Source organism: Drosophila mauritiana, chromosome 2R (assembly GCF_004382145.1).
Source record: "Drosophila mauritiana strain mau12 chromosome 2R, ASM438214v1, whole genome shotgun sequence".
In the NCBI taxonomy this organism is placed as follows: Eukaryota; Metazoa; Arthropoda; class Insecta; order Diptera; family Drosophilidae; genus Drosophila; species Drosophila mauritiana.
Window position 1 is genome coordinate 12,358,995 of NC_046668.1, and position 23,790 is coordinate 12,382,784.

Below are 23,790 nucleotides of genomic sequence, written 5' to 3' on the forward strand. Positions count from 1 at the left end.
CAGATTTCCCATATTACGTTGCTCACGTTGCTTATTTTTCTTTATTCATAATGTTGATGTATTTTTGTTTTCCTTTTTTTTCCTCTTAGATTAGAACTAATAATATGTATTTTATTGATTAATTACCCGGCATTTTGGTTGATTTTTAAAGTAAGGTATGTACCAGATGATCTCCCTAATCTTAACGCACGAATAAGTGTTACTAACGTATTGATTTTGCTAGTCGAATTTCAGCTAAGGGTTGGTTATCCGATCTGATCCGATGCGCATTTGGAACACTAAGTCGAGAGTGGATTGTGTGGATCGTGTGTTTGTGTTTGTGTTTGTGGGCTAATGGCTATGTGGATCGCGCATGTGGTCCGGGTTCGAGTGGGACTCTGGGTCTAGTTGGAAGAGTATAGAGTACACACATACATATATGGTATCATAAGTTCATAAGTTATTCAAATATAACGTTTTAATTGCTTGGAGTTAGTCCGTCACTTCTTGAAATCTCGGTAATTGTGGCATATATGTAATTTAATCGTTAGTTAGATTTAGATTTGTATTTATTCTTTTTATTTCCTTTAGGAAGAGTTGTGCAAATTGCTGTTCTAGCTTCGATTTCGATCTGATTATATATCTAGGTATATATCTATATTTGTTGTATATAATTGTAGACATCTATAAACGGCACATTTATAAGTAATATGTAGAAACAATGCGATTCCTCTCTCTATTTCTTACTTATCTCTTCTCTTCTTTTTTGTTCAAGTTTTTTACTTCCTTTTTTTTCTTGTTTTGTTTTTTTTTTTCGTTTTTCTCGATCTATCTTTAGTTTAAAGCTCAATTGAATTTTGACAGATAAAAATGTAAGTTCCCATGTGGATATCCCGGCTTTTTGTCTTTTTATTTGGGCCTTGCCTCTGAGCAGAACATAGTTTGGAAATGATAAGGCCTTCCACGATCTCCAATCTTCTCCTCCAACTTGTTTTCCATTTATTTAGCTGCACGACACTGAAGAAACCATTGAAATTGTAGCGTGTGTGAGTTTTCTTGAGTTCTTGAGGGGGGAAAATCGGAGTTATCCAGCTTTACTATATATGTATAAGTTTACGCGTGTATATAGGGACAACTGTTACAGCCCATTTTTCTTGGATGGGAGGAGATAGCAGCTTGTTATTGGCATTTTCATTAGTGATAAGGGTTTTCCCACCGATATTTCCGCTTCATTCATCTTGCGAGTAAGTTAAAGCTTTGGACTTTCTCATGTATTGTGTGGTAAAGTAAATTATTGTTGAATATTTCGCTCATTTTACAACTACGAGATGCATTCATTGTCGGCACACATTTCAGCTTCAGCTTAAACTAAGTGAATATATAATGTAAATGTTGGTTCTTTCTGGCCGATCTCAAAAATCGAGCCCCGAATCGCGAACTCCTTTGCATTGTTTCGTTTTCGTTTTTTGTTTTTTCTTAAAACTAAAATTGTTTGATTCGTTTTTTTGTTGGATTTTGTTTTTGTTTTTTTTTTTGCATCGGGTTGCTTTAAGTAAAAGTTAAGAAATAAGTTTACAATTTTAATCCCTTGTGTAGAAACGTTACTAGAAAAACAAATGGAAAATGAATAAGTCAACAAATACACCCACACATTGATTGCACAGCCCCACAAAATGTTAATCGCATTTAAACGCATTATCAATTAATATTAATTAATTAATAAGCTATTAATATCAGCTATATTGAGCCTCGTTGGAAGGACTAGTCAAATTTAGAAAAAAAGAACTGCAGCTGAATACCTTAAAATATTAACTCTGGTTTTAAAATTTCCGCAAGAGATATCATTGCACTTGAAGTAGTTGACCAAATGAATGATTAACATCGAGAAGTTTAAAAACAGGCATTGAGTATGCAGATTTAAAAATAATATATCAAATTGTGAAATATCAAGGGATTTGAAATCATTCGTGAAGTTCCACAAGTTGGCATATGATTTCAAATCCAAAGAGATTTCTAAAAGTTCGATTCAACATTTTGAGGGACCGCATGCGACCTCCTTCCTTCCGTTCTGTTCACTTTCGTTATACATATATTTTGAGGATTACCAACTAATTTGTAAGTGCTGTAAATGATTAAATATAAGCATATAGATTTATATATATTATGTATTTTATAATGCTCACATAATGTACGATTGGCAAAACAGCTTGCAAACTTGGAAACTAAATCTAAATTAAAGGTTCTGTGAAGAAGGATGTATACAATTATAAATTAGGTTTGGCCCGGGAGACTCCGAGTGGATAGATCGTCGTCGCCCGCGCCGCATAAATAACAACTCATTATAATGTTAACTTGAACTGTGTCCTCGATATAGTACAATTACTAAGCATACGTTTCATATTGATATTGATATTGTTTGTTTGCTTGTTTGCTTGTTGATTTTGGCGAAACTAAAACTACTTTGTAAAATATTGAAATGTTGTTGCCACCTCCCTCCGGCGGACGGTGGAGAAGAGTTACCTTGTTTATATTACCCGTACACCACTTTGATCTAAAGTTAATTAATACGAAATTATTACAACGAAAAGCAGCGAAGTAGCCAATTCGAAGCATCAACATGAAGAAATCAACAAATTTCGTTAGGCATTCGTTTTAAAAAAATATATATATGTATATAAGGTACAACTAAATATATCATAGGGCTTATTGTAGGAGGTACATAAATAAGAGGACATTGAGTGATATGCCTTGGACTCGAGGGGGGTTGAAGAAGTTCGGAGTCTGATTGTGTGGTGTGGTGCATAAAAAAGGGTAAACTAAGGACTAACATAAAATATCAGCACTGCCAACGTAACGTGTCTGCTACCGTGTTATTTGCACTTTTGAATTTAAGTATTCTACATCATCCGCTTGGTTTTCGTTTCGTAAAAACTTTAAATGTTAGTTCTAGGCTTAGTTATGTATGTATGTATATACTAGGCTCTGCTCTATAAGTATAGCTATTGTTTTGACCAAAAGTTTGTCCCTTGTTGAAATTGCAGTTCTCGTTATTCATCATCGCCCACTTAACTCATCTGGCCTTACTTGCATTTTTTTTTTCTCTCTCTTTTTGTGTTTGGTTTTTGGTAGAGCCCAACTTACAAACTATTAAATGTTCTTGCTCGGTTTTGTCAGCGCCCTAGTTGAAGTATTGAAGTATTTCATTAGTACATGCTAAGTTGTGTCTACACACTCTTTCAATGCTTGTCGCTTTAATGTCGCTTGTGGTTTTTGTTTATATTTTGGTGGTGGTCTTCGTTCACAGTACAGAGAATCCGAGTGGTTGGTGTTCTTGTGGTGTTTGCTGTGTGAGTCGATCAGCAACGTATTCATTTTGTATACTAAAAACCTTTGGTTGTATGCATTCATTCATTATCATTCATCATGTCTTCATTTCGTATCGTGTAAAAATATATTGTACAATTTAATCGTAATTTCTATTACAAAACTCGTCTCTCTCTCTCGTGCTGATGACGCTCACTTTTCACTTAATTTCACTTCCATTTTTGTTAGGTTTCGTTTTTTATATGTTTTGTTTTGTTATCTGGTGTTGGTTGGTGTTGCTGTCGTAGTTTTTGTTCCCTTTAGTTGATTTCCTATTTGCATTCAATTTGTTTGCTACGCTTGTTTTTGAGAATTCTCACATTTCTTTGATTTCGCAAACTTGTGCCTGACATTCGATTGGCTAACATTTTCTATTATTTCTCACTGTGTGGCTATCTGCTTTGTGTGTGTGTGTGTGGATGAGTGGATGAGTGTGTGGATGCTGTTTGTGTGTCTTTGTGGGATTTTCATACCTCTGCTTACTATATATGTACGTGTTTGTAAACTAATGCATGCAAGATCTTCGTATTCTGGTTGGGTTTTCCAACCATCCGCGCTCTCTCAACGTAAAACGTAACTTAATTCTAAACTTCTATGCTTGGCTTTCATTCGCTTTCCGCTTTCTGATCTGAGGGTAGGAAGTGGGGAGTTGCTTATTCGAATCGAAATTCGAAACTGATTTTGTATTCTTTAGCTTTTTGGTGTTGGTATTGGGGAGGGGCGATACTTTTTAGGCAAAGTACATGACCTTCTTGGTATCCGCGTGCACAGTGATGGCCCTGGCCATGGCACCTGGCGTGCGATCCTCTGAGCAGCCGCTCTGGTGCGAGCCCTCGCCCGAATCGTGCTCCTTCTCCACCAGATGGTATCTGCAAAAGAAATACACACATTAACGCAAAGTCCAATTGATGGGTTATCGAATCCAATGGCTTACCTGGCACGGAAGGCCACTAGATGGGCGTAGTAGGCTGGCGCCGGTATACTGACGGATCGGGTGCAGCGCACGTACGTATGGCATAGCTGATACGTGAGGCACTGCAGCTCGTCCGAGTCAAAGTGATTGTCGTCCCACAGAACGTGGTAGTGCGAGGGGCGACTGGTGCCCTGGATGCCCTGATGGCTGCACAGATAGAAATCGAATTCGGTGGGATGTGTGATGCCCACATCGACTGTGGTGCCTGCGGGAATATTGCCCGACTTGCCGCTCTGCTCCTTCTTCTCCGCGCAGAAGAGTCGAGTGTGATGGCGCTTCTGCACCACGATGAATGTGATGCCCGGCCGATATTCTGGCTCCAGCTTGATGCAGGCCTCTCGAATGGCGGTCAATTCGTGTTGCAGGACATGTGGGAATTGTCCCTCGGAGACTCCGTCACGATAGAGTATGATGCGGTGGGGCTTGTAGCCGCCCGTCGACTTGTAGAACATGATCAACAGCTCGCGCACCATGCTGCTCAGCTCCTGGATGATCTCCTGTCGGTGCTGCTGTACGCGAACGGTGGCGGCATAGCGCGATGGATGGGCATCCATGGAGCCCACGACGGCGGCAATCGATGGTTTCTTGTTGTCGCCAGCTGGTGGGTGTGTCACATCGGCACCCAAAAAGATGACCGGCTCATTGAAGACCTTTGGCCGAATAGAGGGGACCAGAATTGAATTGATGCCGCCCAACTTGACGTTGATCTTCAGACACAGATTAGAGAGCGTCTGTGGCGACGTCTTGTTCACGTTCTTGGCCTGCACACACTGGGTGGCCATGCCCAGAACGGTGTCACCCACACGCTTCACCTCGGCGTACACCGGAGTCTTGCCGGGCAGCACAACCACGACGAGCTGCAGCCCTGGGAAGGTGATCTTCAGGTAACGGAACATGGGTTCCACTTGATCCGGCCCGGTGGCGTACTTGCAGAAGCACGGCTGTCCAATTATCGGCATGCCGGCATCGTTTGAGATCTTCTGCAGCTGCTGGGTGAAATTACGCAGCGCATCCTCGCGCACCGTGCGCTGTGGGGCGAAACAGGCGATGGCCCAGATGCGGATCTCGACGCCAGTGAAGAACTGCTTGCCGCGCATATCCCATACACCCTGGTTGGGCGAGGCCAAGCTCACCTTGTTCTGTGGCGGGAACAGCTGCTGGCCGGTGAGGCCGGTGGACACACGTCCCCCATACTGAAGCTTGGGAGGCGGCAAGACGCGTCCTCGTACCTCCATCATCGAATTGGAGATGGTCAGGCCAAACTCCTGCACATACGAATCGTTGTTGAAGTCGGCGCGCTTAACCAAGTTGTTAATCTCACGCTCGCGATCCGGAGCAGAACGAGCTGTGGCCTTGATCATGGTCGACGTCTGCATATCGGTCAGCTTCTTGATGCACCGCTGTCCGGCCACAATGTTGCATACCTCCAGAGGCAGGTAAGTGTGCTTGTGCTCTTGGCCAACCTGCAGGCAGGGCAAGTGCGGGTAGCGCAACTTCATGCGGTACTTGTCCAGGAAGTACTTGGCCACGGTGCACTCTACGGTCTGTCCGTTCTCCAGCTGCAGTGGGAATCTAAAATGATGATGAAGCATGGTTAGCAAAAGCAGAGATGTTTGAAAATGCAGAACACTTACGATTGCATCTGAGCGGGGCGGCGAGTGACGTTGCACACACGATACTTGCGACGCATCTGGCCGCAGTGGGTGATCTCGATCTTGAGACCCTTGATCTCCTTGGTGAACTTGACGCGCTGCGAATCGGTGAGCGGTTTTCGCTGCTCGTTGATGTCGCGAATGTCCAGCACCTCGCACATGAAGTCAATGACTGGTTGAGCCTTGTAGAAAGCGGTGGCCGAGACTGAAGAATATGAAAACATTAGTTGGTGAAATAGATAACACGGAGCACTGCGAACTCACCATCGATATTGAGCATCATCTTCCACTGCGAGGGCCTTACGCTCTGATGGAAACCGAACCAAACTTCGCGTCCACCACCCAGCGGATGGTAGTAACCCTCCGGGGAACTGAAGAAGCTGCGTCCCACTGGCGTGTACGTCATGCTGGGCAGATGGCGCATGACCACATCGAGCGCCAAAATGGCATCATAAGGTATCTGCCGCGTGCGGCCTTCGAGAGCTTCCTCCAAATTGAAGAGCGAGACCTGAGCCTGCCACTTGATCGTCACGCGAAAGATTCGATCCTTGCCCTCGCCGGGTAGAGTAACCTCCAGCTCCAGACGCTCGTTGCCAATGGGCAGGGGATCGCGTGTGTACAGATTGTTGCGACCATCGAACACAGGCTTGAGCACTCCGAAGATCTTGCTATAGGCATGCACCATGGTCTCGATAATCTCGCGGTTCACCTTTCGCGGACACTTGTCCGGCTGTATATTGATGTCATAGTGATGCACATAGCCACGCGGCATTGTCACCTGGAAGTGATTGGCGCGCAGCACAATCGGGCGACCCTCTCGTCCGAGATTCGGGCGACGTGGACACGTGAAGACCGGCATGTCCGGCTGCGTGGCTGGCGTGGCGGTGGCAATTGCTGGCGTCACGCTGCCGGTGGTGGCACCCAAGGCGGAGGCCACCTGGGCGGCAGTTGCTGCTGCACCGGCCACAGTTGCTCCACCAGCGGCCACATTCTGGGCACTTGGGCTGGTGACGGCGGTGGGATTGACCGACGAGCCGGGCGCTGGTGGTGCTGCAAAGTCAATTGCCAATTAGTCTCTTCTCCGAAAATATTTGATTTCCAAATAATTAAAGGTTTTCAAAAACAAAAAAACGCAAGTAGTAGGCAATATCTAAGAGTACGATTTGGGTTGGTTCTCCTCACATGCTTGGATAAATCTCAGGAACTTTAAGATATCAGAATGTTTAGTTATACATAATCGTAATTGTACTAATTAATACGGTCCGTATCATTTGTGAAATCCCTATTCCAATGAGATAATCCAGCGTATGAGTAAGAAAACCCAATTAATTGCTACAAGCAAAAAATGATCATGCAACGAGCGTAAGACATAAACTACTACATATTCAAACTCAAAACAGGTGTTTGTAGGTGTTTTAGTTCAGGTGTAGAGTAATACTTCAAGTGCACTTTGCATGGTACAAAGAAACAAACATTTACAGGAAATAAAAGTTCAAAAAGTTAGTTTAAAGGTTTGGTGTTGGTTTTTTTGTTAGTTTTTGTTAGTAACATTACGGCAAAAAAGAAGGATTACGGATTACGGATTAGTTGGGTTGGTTGGATTAGTGGGGGAACACCAAACTAAAGAACATAAACACAAACAGTTCGGTATAGCGTTTCGAATCAATCAAATTGCATAAGGATCTTAGTAATTTTAGTAATCGTTTTTGGTTCTTGGAGAGTAATTTACATGTGAGCGTGTCGAAGCTAGTCTGCGCCTGAGAGGGACTCTGAGGCCGAGTGGGCGAGGGGGTCCACTGTGACTCTATAAAAAGAAAAGGTAATCAAATCAACGCAAGGTAATCAAATGAACGTGGAAATGAAGAGATTCAAATCAAAATGGCAATAGGGCAATGGCCAATCGATGGTTTGTTGTTGTCGATGATGAGGAATCGAAAATGATAATGATAATGATAATGTCAATGGTGGAGAACGATGTCGGAAAACCGAAAACAGTTGGCGATAACGAACGAAAAAGAAAACGAAATTAAAGTGCGTTAATAATATTTTAGTTACAGTTTTCTTTCATCATCGTTATCAATAGATATATATATATTATATGTGTTTGTATTTCCGGTTATATTTGTATACACTATAGTGTCCTTATAGAGTTAGTATGTCCTGCTGCCACAAGTTGTTTGCCCCTTTGGCCAGTTGCTTAGTGGGTCGATTGGGTTTTTGATTTATATCCTGGGTCCCGAGTTAGCCGCCATTTTGTTAATAGTTTGCAGTTATTTCATCCTTCTACCCTGGGTTCCTTTGCAGGTGGGTTAAGTTTTGATGTTCTACCAAGTGCTTCGCCCAACTATCTAAGCTTTATGCTTAATTAACTGATAGTTAAATCATTATCTTCCATTCAAATCTACACAACACTGGTATTTATAATACAAATATTCGAGTGCTCTCAAGTTTGATATGAAACAGCTTGCTTATAGTTTCTATTCCCAAGTTTGCTGGATATTATTGTTTATTGTGAAACACAATATGACATATGATATTGGAAAAGGGTACCTATTTTGAAGTTCTCTGGCATAAACAACAATAGCTTTTGGTAAGATCCCATCAAGTATTCAGATTTCAAACAAAAGAATCATATTTTTATACGATCCCTTCTTTCCCAGCAAACTCTTTTCACATTCGACGACATCTACGTTTTCACCCCATTGAAGCATAAATATTTAAATGAAATACGCACAATTGGTGGCAAATTGTGACGCAATTGGTAGTGACTGCTCCCCAAAAAACCCAGATCCATATACGATACGACCCGAATTCGAATGAATTCGAGACGCAGACCCCAAAAAAGCCACCAGAGATTAACCCCCGGAAAAGCTGGAAACTATTGCGACGCGACGAAGGTTGTTGACCCAATTTTTGCGCATTTTCAACTCTGCACTTTGACGCACGTGTCTGTCTGTGTGGCAGTTGCACGTGTGTATGTATCACATATGTATATGCATGTAGGTGCAAGTAGAACATCGAAAACTTGATTAGTGGGTGGCTGGGCGAAGGGGAGCTGGGTGGCATGGAGTGGGGGAAACTTGTGGCAGCAGTCGCCTATATTTGTATTCTGCTTTTTGTTCTGTCTGGAAATTGTCTTTCTGTTCTTTTAGTCGCAATCACTTACGTTGTCCAACTGGATACATGTTTTTGCACTAAGTTAGGTTTTGGTTTAAGAAAAATAATTAATGTAAAAAATGTTGGCTCGTGTTTGCTTTTCGTGTTTTGGTGTAAAATGTAATTGATTGTTGGTTTCTTTGTTGTTGTTGTTGTATTTGTTGTTGCCTTTGCTTTTGGTTTTCTACTAATTATTTTGTTTTTGATTTCAGCCTTTTGCTTATCACACTTTAAAGTAGTTTAAAGTTTTATTCGTTTGGTTGATTTTGCATTTGTTTTGTTTTTTGTTGTTGTTGTTGTAGTTGCGCGTGGGCGTGGCGTAGGCTTATTATATATAAATTGGAATTATCAGCAGACAAGTGGGTGTGTTATCTTGTCGCTGTCTCTCGCTCGACTTGCATTATTTTATTTATATTACTCGTATGATTATTATTATTATTATTATTATTGTTTGTTGTTGTTATTTTAGTATTGGAAAAGAACACAAATGTAGGCACAGCTTTCGTTTAATTTTATATGTATGTATCTTTTATGTACACACCTAGGCGTGTATATATGTATATTTATATACTTATATATGTATCTAATGCTCTTGTAATACAACTAAGAAAAAATTCTTCTTTATGCTCGCATATCTCGTGAGTGCAATTGTATGCGTGTCTGTCGCTCTGTGTGTGTGTGTGTGCTCCTCCGCATATACAGCAAGAAAATGCGTTTGTATGCGTTTTTTTTATATATGGCAGCCAAAAAAATGTGTGCACGTAGAATTCTTAACTTTTTCGAGACGTGGTTTTTGTGCACCAAACACGTTCGCGCCGCCCGCTCTTATGCACAAACCGTGGCCAGACTATCGAATTTTGATTTAGCACAACTTTTGTTAGCTTTTCACGCCGCGCATTATGCAAAAAATGCAATTTTCTTCAGCTTTTCCCACAACAGCCACACACTGGACGTCCACACAAAAATTGTACTCGCGACGTGTGAGCGTGACGCATGCTGTACACTCTTAACCACACTTAAATGAGGGCAAAGCACTCTCGCCCGCAGACGTGCGAGTGAGCGAGATGACTATACGAGCAGCATCTGGGCATAGCGAGGCAGGGTTGCTAATGCCAGTGTTGTACAACCAGCGGCAGTCATCGTGAGTGGGCCCCGTTATCGTTATCGTCGCTCAGCTGTTACGTAGCGTGCTTGTTACGTCGTAAATTTTGTGCGGAAAAACCGCAGAGTTTTCATTGCTGCCGCTAAAAACATAAATAATGTCTGTGCCTTTCAGTGGCGCATTGCGGCGTTCCGGCGGCATTGTGTCCGCCATTGGCAAGCAGCTGAAGAGCGTGAATTTGAAGGGCGTCAAGCGGATAACCGTGCAGTTCGATCCATTCGCGGAAAACGTCAAGTCCACACGGTGAGTCGGAAAAGCGCTTTTCACCGATACCGATAGCGGGGCATGCGCACAACACCCCCTATTCACCACTCGAATTGGATAGAATTTTCACGAAACCGAAAGGAAAAAGAAAATCATACGTAGAAGAAACTGAGGAAAACCAAAAAGGGTGCAGTGAAGTATTCACACCAGAAAAACCGATCCTTCGAGGGCTAAAAAGGTGATGGGGTGAAGGGTGAAATGAATGCGTGCCACACTCACCGTAGACTTTCCCAATGATGCCCACGGTGGAGGTCATCTGGAGATCCGGAAAAGTCAGCGGCAGCGTGTGCGGATGGAGCTGAGCTGGCCCACCGGGAGCCAGCTCACGCTCCGTGGACATTTTAGTCGGTGTCGGCGTCAGTTTGAGGCGGCGTCGCTGCTCCTGGAAAATCAAGTAAATCGAGATGATAAATCAATAATCTATCTGTCTACTTCTATTCTAATTTCAGGGAATTCCTCTTCCTGCTCTCCACACCCAAAGTGGCAGCCACGAATCCCAAGTGTGTGGTCAAGCCGGAAATCGTCTGCGATCGCCAGCCGGCCAACATTAAGTTTGCCCTGATTGATTCAGCGCAAGGTAAACTGAACTAAAACTGCAACAATCAAAAAGCAAACACTTATTTATATTATATCCTTTACAGAACAAGCCAAAGTCAAGGAGATCCGCTTTAACAGCGATAACCTAAACACACTAGAGCTGCTGCAGCTGTGCAACAAGCACGTGTCCAGCTTGGCACCGCCCGAGGAGGTCACCAACAAGGTCCTGACCAAGGCGGAGAAACAGAAGCTAGCAGGAGGCGCCGGCGGCGGAAAGAAGGCAACCAAGAAGAAGTAACCATCACGATGGTGAGGAAGCACAAAGGAACACTGGCGGTGATCGAGAAGATCTACCAGGATATACCCGCCTTCTCCGACATCTTCACCGAGGAGAGCTTCTACATGTTCGCCTTCTGTTTCGTGTGCGCCACCATTCTGGTGGCCTTCATTCTCTCCAGGTTCATCACCATCAAGCCCGTCGATTTCTGAGCCAATTGTCTTGTTCAATTCCGCACACGTACTTTGCAAAATATATATACGCTCTAACATGTAACAAACACTCCGCACTGTATTGTCTTTTTGGCCCGACTGTGCGAAAGGGCAGCGCTCGATTCGGTCAGCCTGTCGTTGGTTTCATTTTTTTTTCCCCATTCGAAACCAGTTTTTCGGTCCCTGGCAAACCGGAAAATCATCTGCTCCTGCTGCTGCTGCAGCGGCGGCTGTTTGCTGCGCTTGCTGATGTCAGCGGATCGGAGAGCCGCCTGCCGTTCCAAAGCTTATAATCACAATGGGGCGGGAGGAGCCAATGGTAATTGGACCGCAGGAAGTCGACCAAATGGGTCATGCAAAGTGGACGTGGCTGGGGTGGACCACTACAGACTTGTATGTAATATGTTACTGCTCCAAGTGAATGATCTACATCCTGGTAATGAAAACAAGGGTGCAACAGGCAGTGGATAGAGCTTCTCTGCTGCCAAGACAGCTGTTGAGATGAATTGGAGTCTTATTCTAATGGGGGAGAAAGGAAGAAAGTGCACTGTGCAGTGCAAGCTTTGAGCTAAAGTTTTGAAATGGCGCGCTCCGAATGTGTGAATATGTACGCATTTGCGACGAAATCGATGGCTGCAACTGGCAACAATCTGTTGAAGTGTGGCAGCTGCAAAAATGGTTGGTGAAAGTTGCCCCAAAAAGCTGCAGCACCCTGTGATTAATAGAATTCTGTTCAGTGTGCCCCAAGTTCAATGTCAGTCTGCAAGCTTTCTCCCCGCCCGTTTGACTGCCGTTTTAAAGGAGTCGCGTCGTAAAAACTTTCACCACCCACTTTCAAATTTTGAAGTTGCGAACGAGGTATTATAGCTTCGATCATAAGGTTGCAAATTGGAGCTTGCCACTAATAAGCTTGCGCATCAATGACATAGCAAATTTAAGTTTTTAAAACCGATAAGTTTTAAAACTCTTTTAATATTGCGCATAGAAACGTTAAAAAGCTTTATTTAATTATAGCGTAAGTCCATACAAATCGGTTTTAAATTACTGGTTTTTGTCATAAGTTAGTAACTCATATAAGTCTCAACTCCCCAATGTTTTGATAACATTTTAATCGGTTTAGGATTGCATTATATAATGCCTGGCTATATCGACATAAATGTATAAAGGACTATAACTAATAGTATGATAAAAGTTCAAGAGCATGTAAGCCTGTCGAAACGATTCGAGTCGATTCCTGACGTAATTTGCGCGGGACGTGGGTGGCGGGGTTAGTAACTAACGAAAGTTCTATTGGAAGCTAAGGATGTGACCTTTCTACCAAAACATAAACACTGTCTGTACGGTCGTCCCGCTCGCACCCCCGCGCTCTCACGCTTGGCGCTCTTGAAAATTTCCCAAAGCATATGCTCAGGCGCCATTAGTGTTTTGGTTTCCTTTTTCTCCTTTATTTTTGTTTTTTTTTTTTTAATTTGGGACACCTCCATTTTACTTGCAGCTCCTGCAGCTGTTCTGGAAGCCTCGATTTGCCGGCAAAATGAAAGATTTGTAATGATGTACTTACCTTATCGCAAAATTGCAGCTGACTTTGGTGTGTGCGTGTACGCTTTTATCAGCTTTATCAGCGGCAAATCAAGCGTTTTTTGTGGCGAATTCCGTTTAATGGAGGGGAACTCATTAAGGAGTTGAGAGGGGTTTGCGTCTCGACTGGATTTAAACCGTTGCGGACGTTTCTTTTCCAGCGCTAATTGGAAGAAACGAGAAAGATAAGTGCAGGAAATGGAAATGGAATTGGTTAAAACGCAGTTTGTGCGGCTGCTGTTGTTGTTGGTGTTGCCAGATCGTTGCGCCGGAGATATGCATGAAATTGCGAGTCCGGGGAGCTTTTTGTTTACTTTGCTATTTGACAACACACACTCTTAAGCAGCTCCTATTTTATTTAGTTTTATTTTTTGCAAGCTTCCAGGCCTGTTTAACAGCGCGTGTGTGTGTGCGAGTGAGTCAAAGGTTGTCAGTGTGCGTTCGGCACTCGACTCTCTCTCTCTCTCTCTCTTTCGCACTGTCCCTCTCTCTTCGCGCTTTCTGTGTTTGCTTTGATTTTTGTTTTTGCCGCGGCTTTTAACTTTTTTATGACAACTACTTTGGAGGGAAAAGCTTTCCCCACAGCTCCGAGAAGCAGTCATGCAAAAAAAAACATACAGGCTGCCACTAGACACACACACCTTCTCACGTCCGCCAAAAGCACCAACACACAGACACACACGCACGCACAGAGATTGCTGCAAAATGAAAGCACCAACAACAACAGATACAAAAACATCCAGCCCGCAACGCAAAAATTGGCGAAAAAATATGGCAATTACTGCAGATCTTGATATATCCGTGTTTGATTCGCCTGGCGGAGATCGCTTGAGATCGTTTTGTATGAGAATTCAGAGTCAGCTTCGGAAAATTGCGAACGCGCGAGTTTTGCACAAACACAACTTATTTGCTGGCCGTTTTGGAATTGAATAAAATAAATATTGTTGCGTGTGCCTGTGTGTGTATATATCTGTGTGAGACGGCTCTCGGTGAGAGAGCGCGCAATTCGCGCCAGAAAGGGACGACCAGTGTGTTGCGATGAGAGAGCGGGGCAGCGAGCTTTTGTTAGGGGGACACCAACAAAATGACCTTGTCGGGATTAATATTACCGTTACTTCCATATATCCCCCCATTATTTACTTCAAAATTTAAAAATTCAAAATAAATTTTACACGTTAGACTTTCTGTTTTTTTAAATAAGGTCAGGTGAGCTAAAAACCCAAGTATAATGAATATAATGATGCATTCTGAAAAGCGCTGGCCGAGTACTTACCAAAATGCGTATCCTTTTATTAAAGTAATATATAAAATATAATAAAGCCGTTTTGATGCATATCAAGTACTTAAAGCACACAATTAGATAGAGAACTTCCGTTTAATTCCCATTTGAATTTATTCAGAATCCAAAAATCACTCAGAACATGAAAAAATATGCTTTCGGATTCCATTTCAATGATTACCAAGCCGCAAACGTAAGCTATTTTTGCTTCTCCTCCTGTTTTTCGGCAGCGGGATCTGTGTTCTCATCGCGGGCCACTGAAGTTGGGGTCTCGGGATCGCTGCTCTTCTTCTCGCTGGCGGAGGGTTCGCCACCCATGGTGGCACCGGGGGGCAGGCTCTTCTCCAGAGCGCGCACAAAGTCCTCCAGATTGCCAGAGAAGGCGGCGGCCACTGCTTCGTTGGACAACTCGAATTGCTTGATCACTGGACCCAGCTGGGCCGACTGTAGGACACTGGAGAACTGGGCCAGAGCTTGCTGGAACTGAGGGGAGGTGATGTTGTCCTTGATCTGCTGCTTGCGATCATCGTCCGCATCCTCCGACTCGGGCAGGTGCACGATCAGCGTCTTGACATGCTCCGGATCGGCAATTATCTGATTGATGGCATCGGCGCCGGGTAGGGCCGTCGATAGGTCAATATTCAGGGATCGTCCTGCGCCATGTTCGGGGGAGAGATTGGATAAGTAGGCTTGGAATGGATTGGCATAGGCTCCGGTCGATTTTGACGCCGTTGTGGTCGATGTGGTTGAGTTCTTACCGGGGGCATCCGCATCAACGGAGGAGCCGGCACCTTCGCCGACCTGCGAGTTCACATTGCTGCTGCTGCGGCTGCTGCCCGATTTCGATGGAGCGCTCGGAGTGCGCGGCACACTGACATTTTCGGGCGTCTGCAAGGCCGATGCCCCACCGCCACCCGATGAGGAGGTGTTGCGCGACGAGGGCGTACGGGAGCTGCAGAGAATATATAAAGGAAAATATTGAAAAAGGGTGTTAACTCAAGTTCTGGCTTCATCTGATTCCTAGTCAAACGAATATGCCTTTGATTACATGCTTATAAACGATACCCTACAAGTTAAGAAGTTATCTACTTGGCTAGTTCTTGCAAGGGGTTAAATGCTCACTTCATTTGGCCCAGCAGCGAGCTGAGACCACCCATCTGGCCAACGCCGCCGAAGAGCTGCATCAGCTGCTGCTGCGACATGTTGTTGAGCATGTACTGGAGGTCGCCGTCGTTGCTGCCGCCCCCGCCGCGTTGGTGGGCGGATGGTGGGTTGTTCAGCAGCTCGTTGATGCGGCGGCACTGCTCGTCGTCCTTGTCCGTCTTGGGCTCCTGCATCCAGAAGAACATGCGGCGTGTCGATGACTTGAACTTGAGCACATAGACACGGCCCGTTTTGCACTGATCCACGCGCTTGTACTCGAAGTCGTCGGGGAAGACGATGAGATCGTCCTCCACCTTGCCGGAGGTGCGATCCTTCCAGCAGAAGTGCATCAGGCCATCGTCACTCTGGGTCATGTAGACCAGGCCCTTGCGCGGATCCGGATGCACCATCTTGCCCACCATGTTCATGCGGCCTGCGCGGAACTCCACCAGGTTGCTGCTGTTGCTGGAACTACCCAGTCCACTTTGTCTTCCGAACATGATGCGGGCGCTTCTCGAGAGCTGGCGGAGATTGGATGAAGAACGGATTGTGATTACGACGTTCGTGGGCGCAGAACTCACAGTCTCTTATGGTGCCGTGATCGGTTTGGGCTTATCAGTAATCGCTGCACTACTTACGGGATATATAATGCGTTTACTTTGCTGAGTTTATCAAAAATTCAGTAAATCGTCAATTCCGAATGACGAGCAAAATTTGTCTTCTTCTTACCCGAGCAGTGTTACCATCAACGGGTGATTCGTAAAATTTGGTATTTCACAACACTGTTGAACAAAATTCAGTTTAGACATTTATTGTATAATTTAAACTCAGTTCGTTGGGTGACTTAGAAATCTTGCGATAGTAAAAGTAACAAGAAAGGTATAGTTTTTAGTTTTTAGTTCTTAAACAATTATTAAATAAACATAAACTAAAAGGCTCTTGCATATATTTAGGCTGAATAATTGTTTTGATTTACCGACTGAACTAAACTAGCTAGATCTGGCTGTTTTGCAGCCAGTACTGCATCACTGCCCCCGCTGTTATCGATAAGCTGTCTGCTCAGGCAACTTCTGGTATTTCCAGAAGATTCGGACTGGTCACTCTGTCAGAGATTTCTTGTTTAAACAATTTCTGCTGTTTTTCATTAAACAACGAAAGGTCTTCGGGACTGGATCATCAGGAGCGACTTGTTAAATACAATCGGTTGACTTGCACATTAGTGTTGTTTCAGCCATTTAAAAAAGAGTGCAACAACAGTGATAAATCAGTGAATTTACTGCATTCCTTGCGACGCAATTCCGAGTGGTAAGCAATATATGTCGACTTTTTAGTTAATTTCGAGTTGAGAACGCAAATATACCTGCCCTGCATTAATGCCGATTAATTGCTTCGTATTGACTTGTTGAATCTAATTGCGTCATGCCTGTGTGGCGACTTATTTACACTTTAATTGCACTCCATAATAATCAACAGTCGGCATCTTCGTCTATGCCCGTTTTTATTGCCCCTTTTGCTTTGCGCTTTCGATTCTGTTGCGCTTCTTTGTTTAGATTTTGTCCAATTCCCCTTTGTGCTGACCCATTTTTTCTAGTCTTTGTGGTCTTTATCTCACCTGATAGCCAGATGAATCATCTTGTCGTTTTGAAACCCGTTTTCGCCCTCGAACTTGGCACAAATCGCAGTGGTAAATAACAACTTTTATCAAATGCCTCTCACGTTTCTCAAAATGGGCGCAAAAACAGCAAGACAATTATAGAAAAACAATAAGAGGGGCGAATAGCGCAAAAATGGCAGACTTTGAAAGCAATACGAAGCTGCGAGGCAAGTGGAATGGCCGATAAGATAACGCATCGCCATCGAAAAAAACAAATTAAACTATATTGTTTATCACAAAGCCAACGTCAAATTATTTACAAACGCCCCGCAAATCAGTCAAGGTTTATGAAAATCATTTTTATGTTTCTATAAAGACAATATTTTACGCTAAAATCGAGAGAAGCTTCTTTAAAGGATCAGATTTCTTTCAATTTGAACCGTTATTTATTATTTCATTTTCACTCTTCTATGCTCAATGATATACTAAAAAAATTGTTTTTCAAAACTATGTCTGCTACGAATTTAATAAAGAATTAATATAATATTTTTACATAGCTTCTATTGCTAGATCTCAGATTGTTTATAGTTTTATACTTAAAGCTAGCCTAAATTAAATAAATAATAATAACTTTTTTTTATTATAAATTTGCAATAAATTGCAATTTAGTTTGCAATAAATTCCATATTAAATATTCCAATAATCCATTCCAATTTAATTATTTTGCATTTTATCGTTCTAAATTTATTAAACTATTGCTTAGGCTGATGACAAAGTTGCAAAGATAGAACTAATACTAAATATGCTAATTAACCAGAATTTAACAGTATGAATCATGCCAAAGTGCAAGAAACTCAGTTGTTCACATCTTTCCTTTATCGCTCCAGCAGCTTAGAATATTTATTGTACTTTAAAAGCTAAACAAGGGGAGGAGGGGAGGGGGGAGCTTCACGTGACTGACACTCCGATTGTTACTTAGTTTGCTTACTAATGGTGTGATTTCTTGCAGATTCCGCGACTAATCACAATGCGCACAGCTGTTTTGCTGCCACTTTTGGCCCTGCTGGCGGTGGCCCAGGCCGTTTCCTTCGCCGACGTGGTCATGGAGGAATGGCATACGTTCAAGGTGAGTTTCCACCGGATCATCTAGGGATCGTATTCGATCCGCCAGGCCGACAACAAGTGTTCTCCGGTAACAAGGGCTCGATGTGTAATGATGATTAATCCATTATTTTTTTTGGGCCTTTGTCTTCTGTCCGACTTTGTTTGCATAGTTGGACGCGACGCATTCTTCCGTTTGTGACGATTCCGCACTCGCGTGAGTCAGCAGCCATTGCGAGTGTGAATGCACTGCTGCGCGGCTGCCTCAAAGAGACGGAAGGAGCGTCCAGATAAGTCCACAAGTCTAGCCTGTCGTCCAGTCACATGCCGGCTCACATGACCGCCAGCGGCAAGCTGGGCTGCCTTGCTTAGCCCATCCGTAAACATCGGAAGGATGGGCAGATAATCGTCGCCCACTTTCGCTACGCCCGCGGGTCATTTCCCGCCGATAAGCCGTGCAAGACTCGAACTGGTCCACCGCCGGCCGACTGATAAGGCGCAAGCCGCATATTTGCCAGCACACTTTTCGCAAGCCATGTTTCCTAATGCGACTTCGATTTTTGACCCCTTTTATTGCACACAAATACATATATATGTGTGTCCATGGTTCCATTGATGATTGACCCAATCATCCTTTGTCTCGCAGCCTTCACTTGCAACTCCGTCTGCTTATCGATGGAGGATTCTCTATTGATTAATTGAATGTGCCCCTAGTGTCGTCTAATTCTTATCGCCAGCAGTCAGGGGTCGTGATTTTTTCCATTATTTCACTGAATAGTTGTGCTCGTTGGTGCCGTGCCAGGCGTCATTAGCCCCAAATGGGGGCGTACAAATAATAATTAGCTGTTTGTGCAGATCTCATGTGATAAGGGGGATATATGTACATCTCTATATAAGCATATTGGCTTAATAGTTCTGGATATTTTGCCTTTAATGGTTTCAAATTCATTTTCAAATGCACCCGCATATGAAATATATGCATATAATTCTATTTCCCTTCCCTTTTTTTATCTGCTGTTAAATATCATATTAAATTGTGTGAATCATTTGTTAGAGTAAGCACAAACTGGTACTAGAAAAACAATTATTGTTTATAAATAACAAAGTCGTCCAAACAACTGAAAGAATAGGAATCGTATTTATGAAAAGTTACTTATCCCCTATTAAAATGAGAAAAAAAAACTAAACATTTGCAATTAGCCCAATTTACAAAAGCTAATTTTTTCTTTTATTTTTTAATTTAGTTTTCTTTTTTATTTCAAAATAAAACTGACAATTAATTTACATTTGCCATTTTACATTTCGACACCGATAAGTGCCATGTAGAATACTGCAAACAGCTTGGTCACACTGCTGCAAACAGTGCTGCCCATGTTTGCTTCGGAAATGAAAGGCGCGCAATTTAAATGTGATAACCATGCCAACTTAGCTCTCGACGTTTATAATTAGTTAATAATAACGACATTATCTGTAATCTGTGTGCAGTCCAAAGTGCCGCAGACGTCGGTTGCAAATGCACAGCTGCAAAAGTCAGCATTGATCAACTGTGGCACTGATAAGCTCTTAAATTCCAGATTAATGCGTTTTAGTTTCAGCTTATTCGCATGGTTGGGCAAATATTCAACAATATTTAACAACAAATCGTGCGGGGGGCCGTGAGCATTTTGGAAATGACGCGCTACGAATCGGCGTTGCTTATCAAATTGCCATTTTTCGCTGGCATTTCCGAGAGCCGAAAGAGATTTCTAGCACGAATTCTCCGAGCGACAAGTGCACAAACAAATCGGCTGCCGTAAATAAACAAGCTGGGAAAAATTTCGCTGACTTGCAAAAGCAGCATGCGGCTCCTTTTTTTTTTTTAAAGATATATACATATATTTGAATTTTTCTGCTACTTTTGCTAACCGGTTGGAGCAAACATATTTGAATAGCTCGCCTGAAATCCTTATAAATCATGTGCGCTTCGAAATGAAACCGGTTCGCCTGTTTCGAGCAAACCCACGATGCGCGCTGCAAAACAGAAGGAAATATACGAAAAAGCATAAGAAACAAGAAATATATAGAGTACGCCTTCCATCCTCCAAATAGTTTGGCCTACGTAGGTTGGGCTCTTTTTCTTGATTTCGGCAATACGACGAAGAGTGTAGAGTGTGTTGTGTGCGTGTGTGAACTCGGCTCTTTTTCGATTGAGTTTGCGTTTGCGAGCGGACCACCACCACCACCACCAAAAGCGAAACGGCCTGCTGTCGTATTTTTTGTTATTCCCGAACCGACGCTCCACGCCAACGGAACGCTCGAGCAGCCAGCGGCAGCCAGCAGCAGCAGTGCAGAGCGGAATATATAGAACATTTGAGAGAAAAGAAATAAAAGGAGCCAACTCAGAGGCCCCCAGCAGTGGCAGTATAGCCTAACCGTACGGAAAAGCACGCGCGTCATCGTAAAAACGTGCTACGAAATCGCAGGGAGACGGCGGTAATAGCAAGCAAATTACATAAAAACCAAGGAGGAGCAATCACAGCACAACCATGACCGATGTCAGTGCAAATAGTTTGGATGTATCGGTGGATGTGGTCTGGCCGACGATAATTGTCCTGGCCATGCTGGTCATAAATGGCTTCGTTTTCGCCTACATTATGCGCAAGCGGCGGGAGTACAAGAGCCAGGAGGAGGAGCTGCAGCAACAACAACAACCTGTTTCACACGCAACCTACGCGGCCACTTCGCCCACGGAACGGCATGCGGATGCGGATCAGGAGGACGATAGCTGTGCCATCGAGATGGAGCGACTGTAGGGATGCAGGGAGATCGCACTAGTTAAGCTCTCTGATACTCAACCACTATCGTCCAAGCTTCTCAACTGCAACGAAGTTTCCTAAGCCATATAAGTAGTATCTCTAGATTGATAGATACAAAACGTATACGTCGAGTGCCTGGATAACGGATTGCACGTGCATTTAATTACGTTGTTTTTAAGTTGTTAACTCTATCTGCATATATCGCAAATTCAAATTTTCTACAAAAGTATACAATAAATGTGTGAATTTTATCATGCGGCATCCAGAACCAACGACGTTTGCAAGGAAAATCAATAGGTCAGTGTGCCGGAGGCGCCACCACCTCCTCCCCCTCGAAATCACAACGGGCGGGGTTTCTTTTTGCTGCAAGTCTCGAATTCGATTCAATTATGTCAATTATGGGAGTCAACCACGGTCCAGTGGACCCCATCCGGCCCATTTGGGGCGACAATTGCTGATCTGGCCGCGGCTGCTGGTCCGCTTTGATGTCCAAAAGTAATTACATATGCATGTTTCTCACATGACAGCGCCGCTCGACTGTTCAGTTCAATGTGCCAAGTACCCTGGAATATCGCAAATCCTACTAAGACCACTTAAAAAGCGATTAGGTTGGGTATAAGTTCATTTGTTTTCATATTCCACTGAGAAAACATGCCACTTAACGCGTTGAAAAGTCGCAAATAAACCGGTTTAGCAATAAACACTTTTGGAAAATGCATTTCAGTTTAGCATGTTCGCTATTTGCATATTCGTGAGCACTTATAATGAGTTTTGTTGAATAATTTTATATATTTATTAACTTTACTTTCATATACTTTTCGTTTCTAATGCTAATCTCTTAGATTTTAGAGGACATACTCTTTGGTTTTCAGTCGAAAGGAAGTCAAATTTTATCCACATGCTTCACTTTGAATCGAAAACTACCCCCATATATAGCATTATAGTAATCAGTAATGTAATGGATAGCACCCTAGTCGACTTCTTGCCCTGGCCTTTCAATTCTCTTTATAGCTATCATTTCTGTTTAGCGTTCGTGCTATTTTCGTGCTGTGGCTGTGTCAATATGCGGGTCGGACAAACAAACAACCCCGAGCTGGAGAGGAGGTCTCTAATCCACGGGACCACTGCAGGCAGATGGAGCGCATTTCCTCATGCTGGCCTCGCTCCTCCCATTCCTACCTGCAGTTTGGCTCGCTTGTTTACTACCTGGGAACATTAACACCGTTTCCAAGTTCCTGTCGTTGGGCAATCGTTAAACACTATTTTATGACCATGTTAGATTTATAGAGCTGGCTACTGTGGCCGATCTTCTAGAGCGTTTCGCTCGTGCCAGGTTGACGGCGCTGTGATAAGGTTATCTGCAGATTAAGAACTTTTGCCTCAGCGATCGTAAATACATTTTTACGTAAAACATTTGCTCTAATATATTTCTAAAAAGTTAACTTTTCATTTGGTTGGCTTTATCTTATCTTGGAACAAGTACACGAAAGTCAATCGATAGTAGCACTTACCTTTGATAAGAGTGCATTATCTAACTTGTAACTACTTTTCATATTGCAGCTGGAGCACCGCAAGAACTATCAGGATGATACCGAGGAGCGTTTCCGCCTCAAGATCTTCAATGAGAACAAGCACAAGATTGCCAAGCACAACCAGCGATTCGCCGAGGGCAAGGTGAGCTTCAAACTGGCGGTAAACAAGTACGCCGATTTGCTGCACCACGAATTCCGCCAGCTGATGAACGGGTTCAACTACACTCTGCACAAGCAGCTGCGGTAAGTTGGTGGCGATAGGGATTACAATGTCCAAGCTATCATACTTATTCTACTTTGCATTCGCTTGCAGTGCCGCCGATGAGAGCTTCAAGGGAGTCACCTTCATCTCGCCGGCTCATGTGACGCTGCCCAAGTCTGTGGACTGGCGCACCAAGGGAGCTGTGACCGCCGTCAAGGATCAGGGACACTGCGGCAGCTGCTGGGCCTTCTCCAGCACAGGCGCCCTCGAGGGTCAGCATTTCCGCAAGTCCGGTGTCCTCGTCTCGCTGTCCGAGCAGAATCTGGTCGATTGCTCCACCAAGTACGGCAACAATGGATGCAACGGCGGTCTCATGGACAATGCCTTCCGCTATATCAAGGATAATGGAGGCATCGACACCGAGAAGTCCTATCCCTACGAGGCCATCGATGACTCGTGCCACTTCAACAAGGGCACAATTGGAGCCACCGATCGTGGATTCACCGATATTCCCCAGGGTGATGAGAAGAAGATGGCCGAGGCTGTGGCCACCGTTGGTCCCGTTTCCGTCGCCATCGATGCCTCCCACGAGTCGTTCCAGTTCTACTCGGAGGGCGTCTACAACGAGCCCCAGTGTGATGCCCAGAATCTGGATCACGGTGTGCTGGTCGTTGGCTTCGGCACCGACGAGTCCGGCGATGATTACTGGCTGGTGAAGAACTCGTGGGGCACCACCTGGGGCGACAAGGGCTTCATCAAGATGCTGCGCAACAAGGAGAACCAGTGCGGCATCGCCAGCGCCTCCAGCTACCCCCTGGTCTAGAGCAGAACTGATGTAGTTTAGCCACAGCATTCATATAATATCATATGATATGATTTAGAAAAGAAACAAAAAAGATACCAACGCAAGCATCTCAAAAATGAACTTTAATAATTAAGCCCAACATCATATTTTATGAACTAATTTTGTAATGGGTCCATTGTATTCGCG

General features: G+C 43.8%; 6 protein-coding genes across 11 annotated transcripts; 4 read left to right on the forward strand and 2 right to left on the reverse strand.

Moving 5' to 3' along the window:
• Positions 1-73: 73 nt before the first annotated feature.
• LOC117136068 (protein argonaute-2) lies at positions 74-14,081 on the reverse strand. 5 transcript variants are annotated; one of them, XM_033296717.1, is made up of 8 exons: positions 13,936-14,081; positions 13,137-13,316; positions 10,769-10,931; positions 7,697-7,771; positions 6,232-7,017; positions 5,950-6,172; positions 4,277-5,887; positions 74-4,211 (listed from the first exon to the last, which is right to left on the reverse strand). In XM_033296717.1, the coding sequence occupies exons 3-8, from the start codon at positions 10,887-10,889 to the stop codon at positions 4,073-4,075; spliced, it is 2,955 nt and encodes a 984-aa protein (XP_033152608.1). In that variant the 5' UTR covers positions 10,890-10,931; positions 13,137-13,316; positions 13,936-14,081; the 3' UTR covers positions 74-4,072. The 5 variants fall into 5 exon arrangements, with proteins under 5 accessions (XP_033152608.1, XP_033152611.1, XP_033152610.1 ...); XM_033296720.1 differs by lacking the exon at positions 7,697-7,771; XM_033296719.1 differs by lacking the exons at positions 13,137-13,316; positions 13,936-14,081 and adding an exon at positions 11,608-11,668.
• LOC117136074 lies at positions 10,288-11,410 on the forward strand. Its single transcript, XM_033296727.1, has 3 exons — positions 10,288-10,528; positions 10,999-11,126; positions 11,191-11,410. The coding sequence occupies exons 1-3, from the start codon at positions 10,383-10,385 to the stop codon at positions 11,382-11,384; spliced, it is 468 nt and encodes a 155-aa protein (XP_033152618.1). The 5' UTR covers positions 10,288-10,382; the 3' UTR covers positions 11,385-11,410.
• On the forward strand, positions 11,375-11,645 carry LOC117136076. The gene has a single exon (XM_033296729.1). It carries the CDS (start codon positions 11,393-11,395, stop codon positions 11,573-11,575), a length of 183 nt encoding a protein of 60 aa, XP_033152620.1. The 5' UTR covers positions 11,375-11,392; the 3' UTR covers positions 11,576-11,645.
• A 428-nt stretch (positions 14,082-14,509) lies between the features above and the next one.
• Positions 14,510-16,324, reverse strand: LOC117136069 (proteasomal ubiquitin receptor ADRM1 homolog). 2 transcript variants are annotated; one of them, XM_033296724.1, is made up of 4 exons: positions 16,214-16,324; positions 15,555-16,096; positions 15,191-15,384; positions 14,510-15,085 (listed from the first exon to the last, which is right to left on the reverse strand). In XM_033296724.1, exons 2-4 carry the CDS (start codon positions 16,073-16,075, stop codon positions 14,631-14,633), a joined length of 1,170 nt encoding a protein of 389 aa, XP_033152615.1. In that variant the 5' UTR covers positions 16,076-16,096; positions 16,214-16,324; the 3' UTR covers positions 14,510-14,630. The 2 variants fall into 2 exon arrangements, with proteins under 2 accessions (XP_033152615.1, XP_033152614.1); XM_033296723.1 differs by having other exon boundaries at positions 14,510-15,384.
• A 337-nt stretch (positions 16,325-16,661) lies between these two features.
• Positions 16,662-23,684, forward strand: LOC117136071 (cathepsin L). Its single transcript, XM_033296725.1, has 4 exons — positions 16,662-16,880; positions 18,179-18,295; positions 22,626-22,840; positions 22,911-23,684. The coding sequence occupies exons 2-4, from the start codon at positions 18,197-18,199 to the stop codon at positions 23,620-23,622; spliced, it is 1,026 nt and encodes a 341-aa protein (XP_033152616.1). The 5' UTR covers positions 16,662-16,880; positions 18,179-18,196; the 3' UTR covers positions 23,623-23,684.
• On the forward strand, positions 20,455-21,337 carry LOC117136075. Its single transcript, XM_033296728.1, has one exon. It carries the CDS (start codon positions 20,796-20,798, stop codon positions 21,060-21,062), a length of 267 nt encoding a protein of 88 aa, XP_033152619.1. The 5' UTR covers positions 20,455-20,795; the 3' UTR covers positions 21,063-21,337.
• Positions 23,685-23,790: the final 106 nt, after the last annotated feature.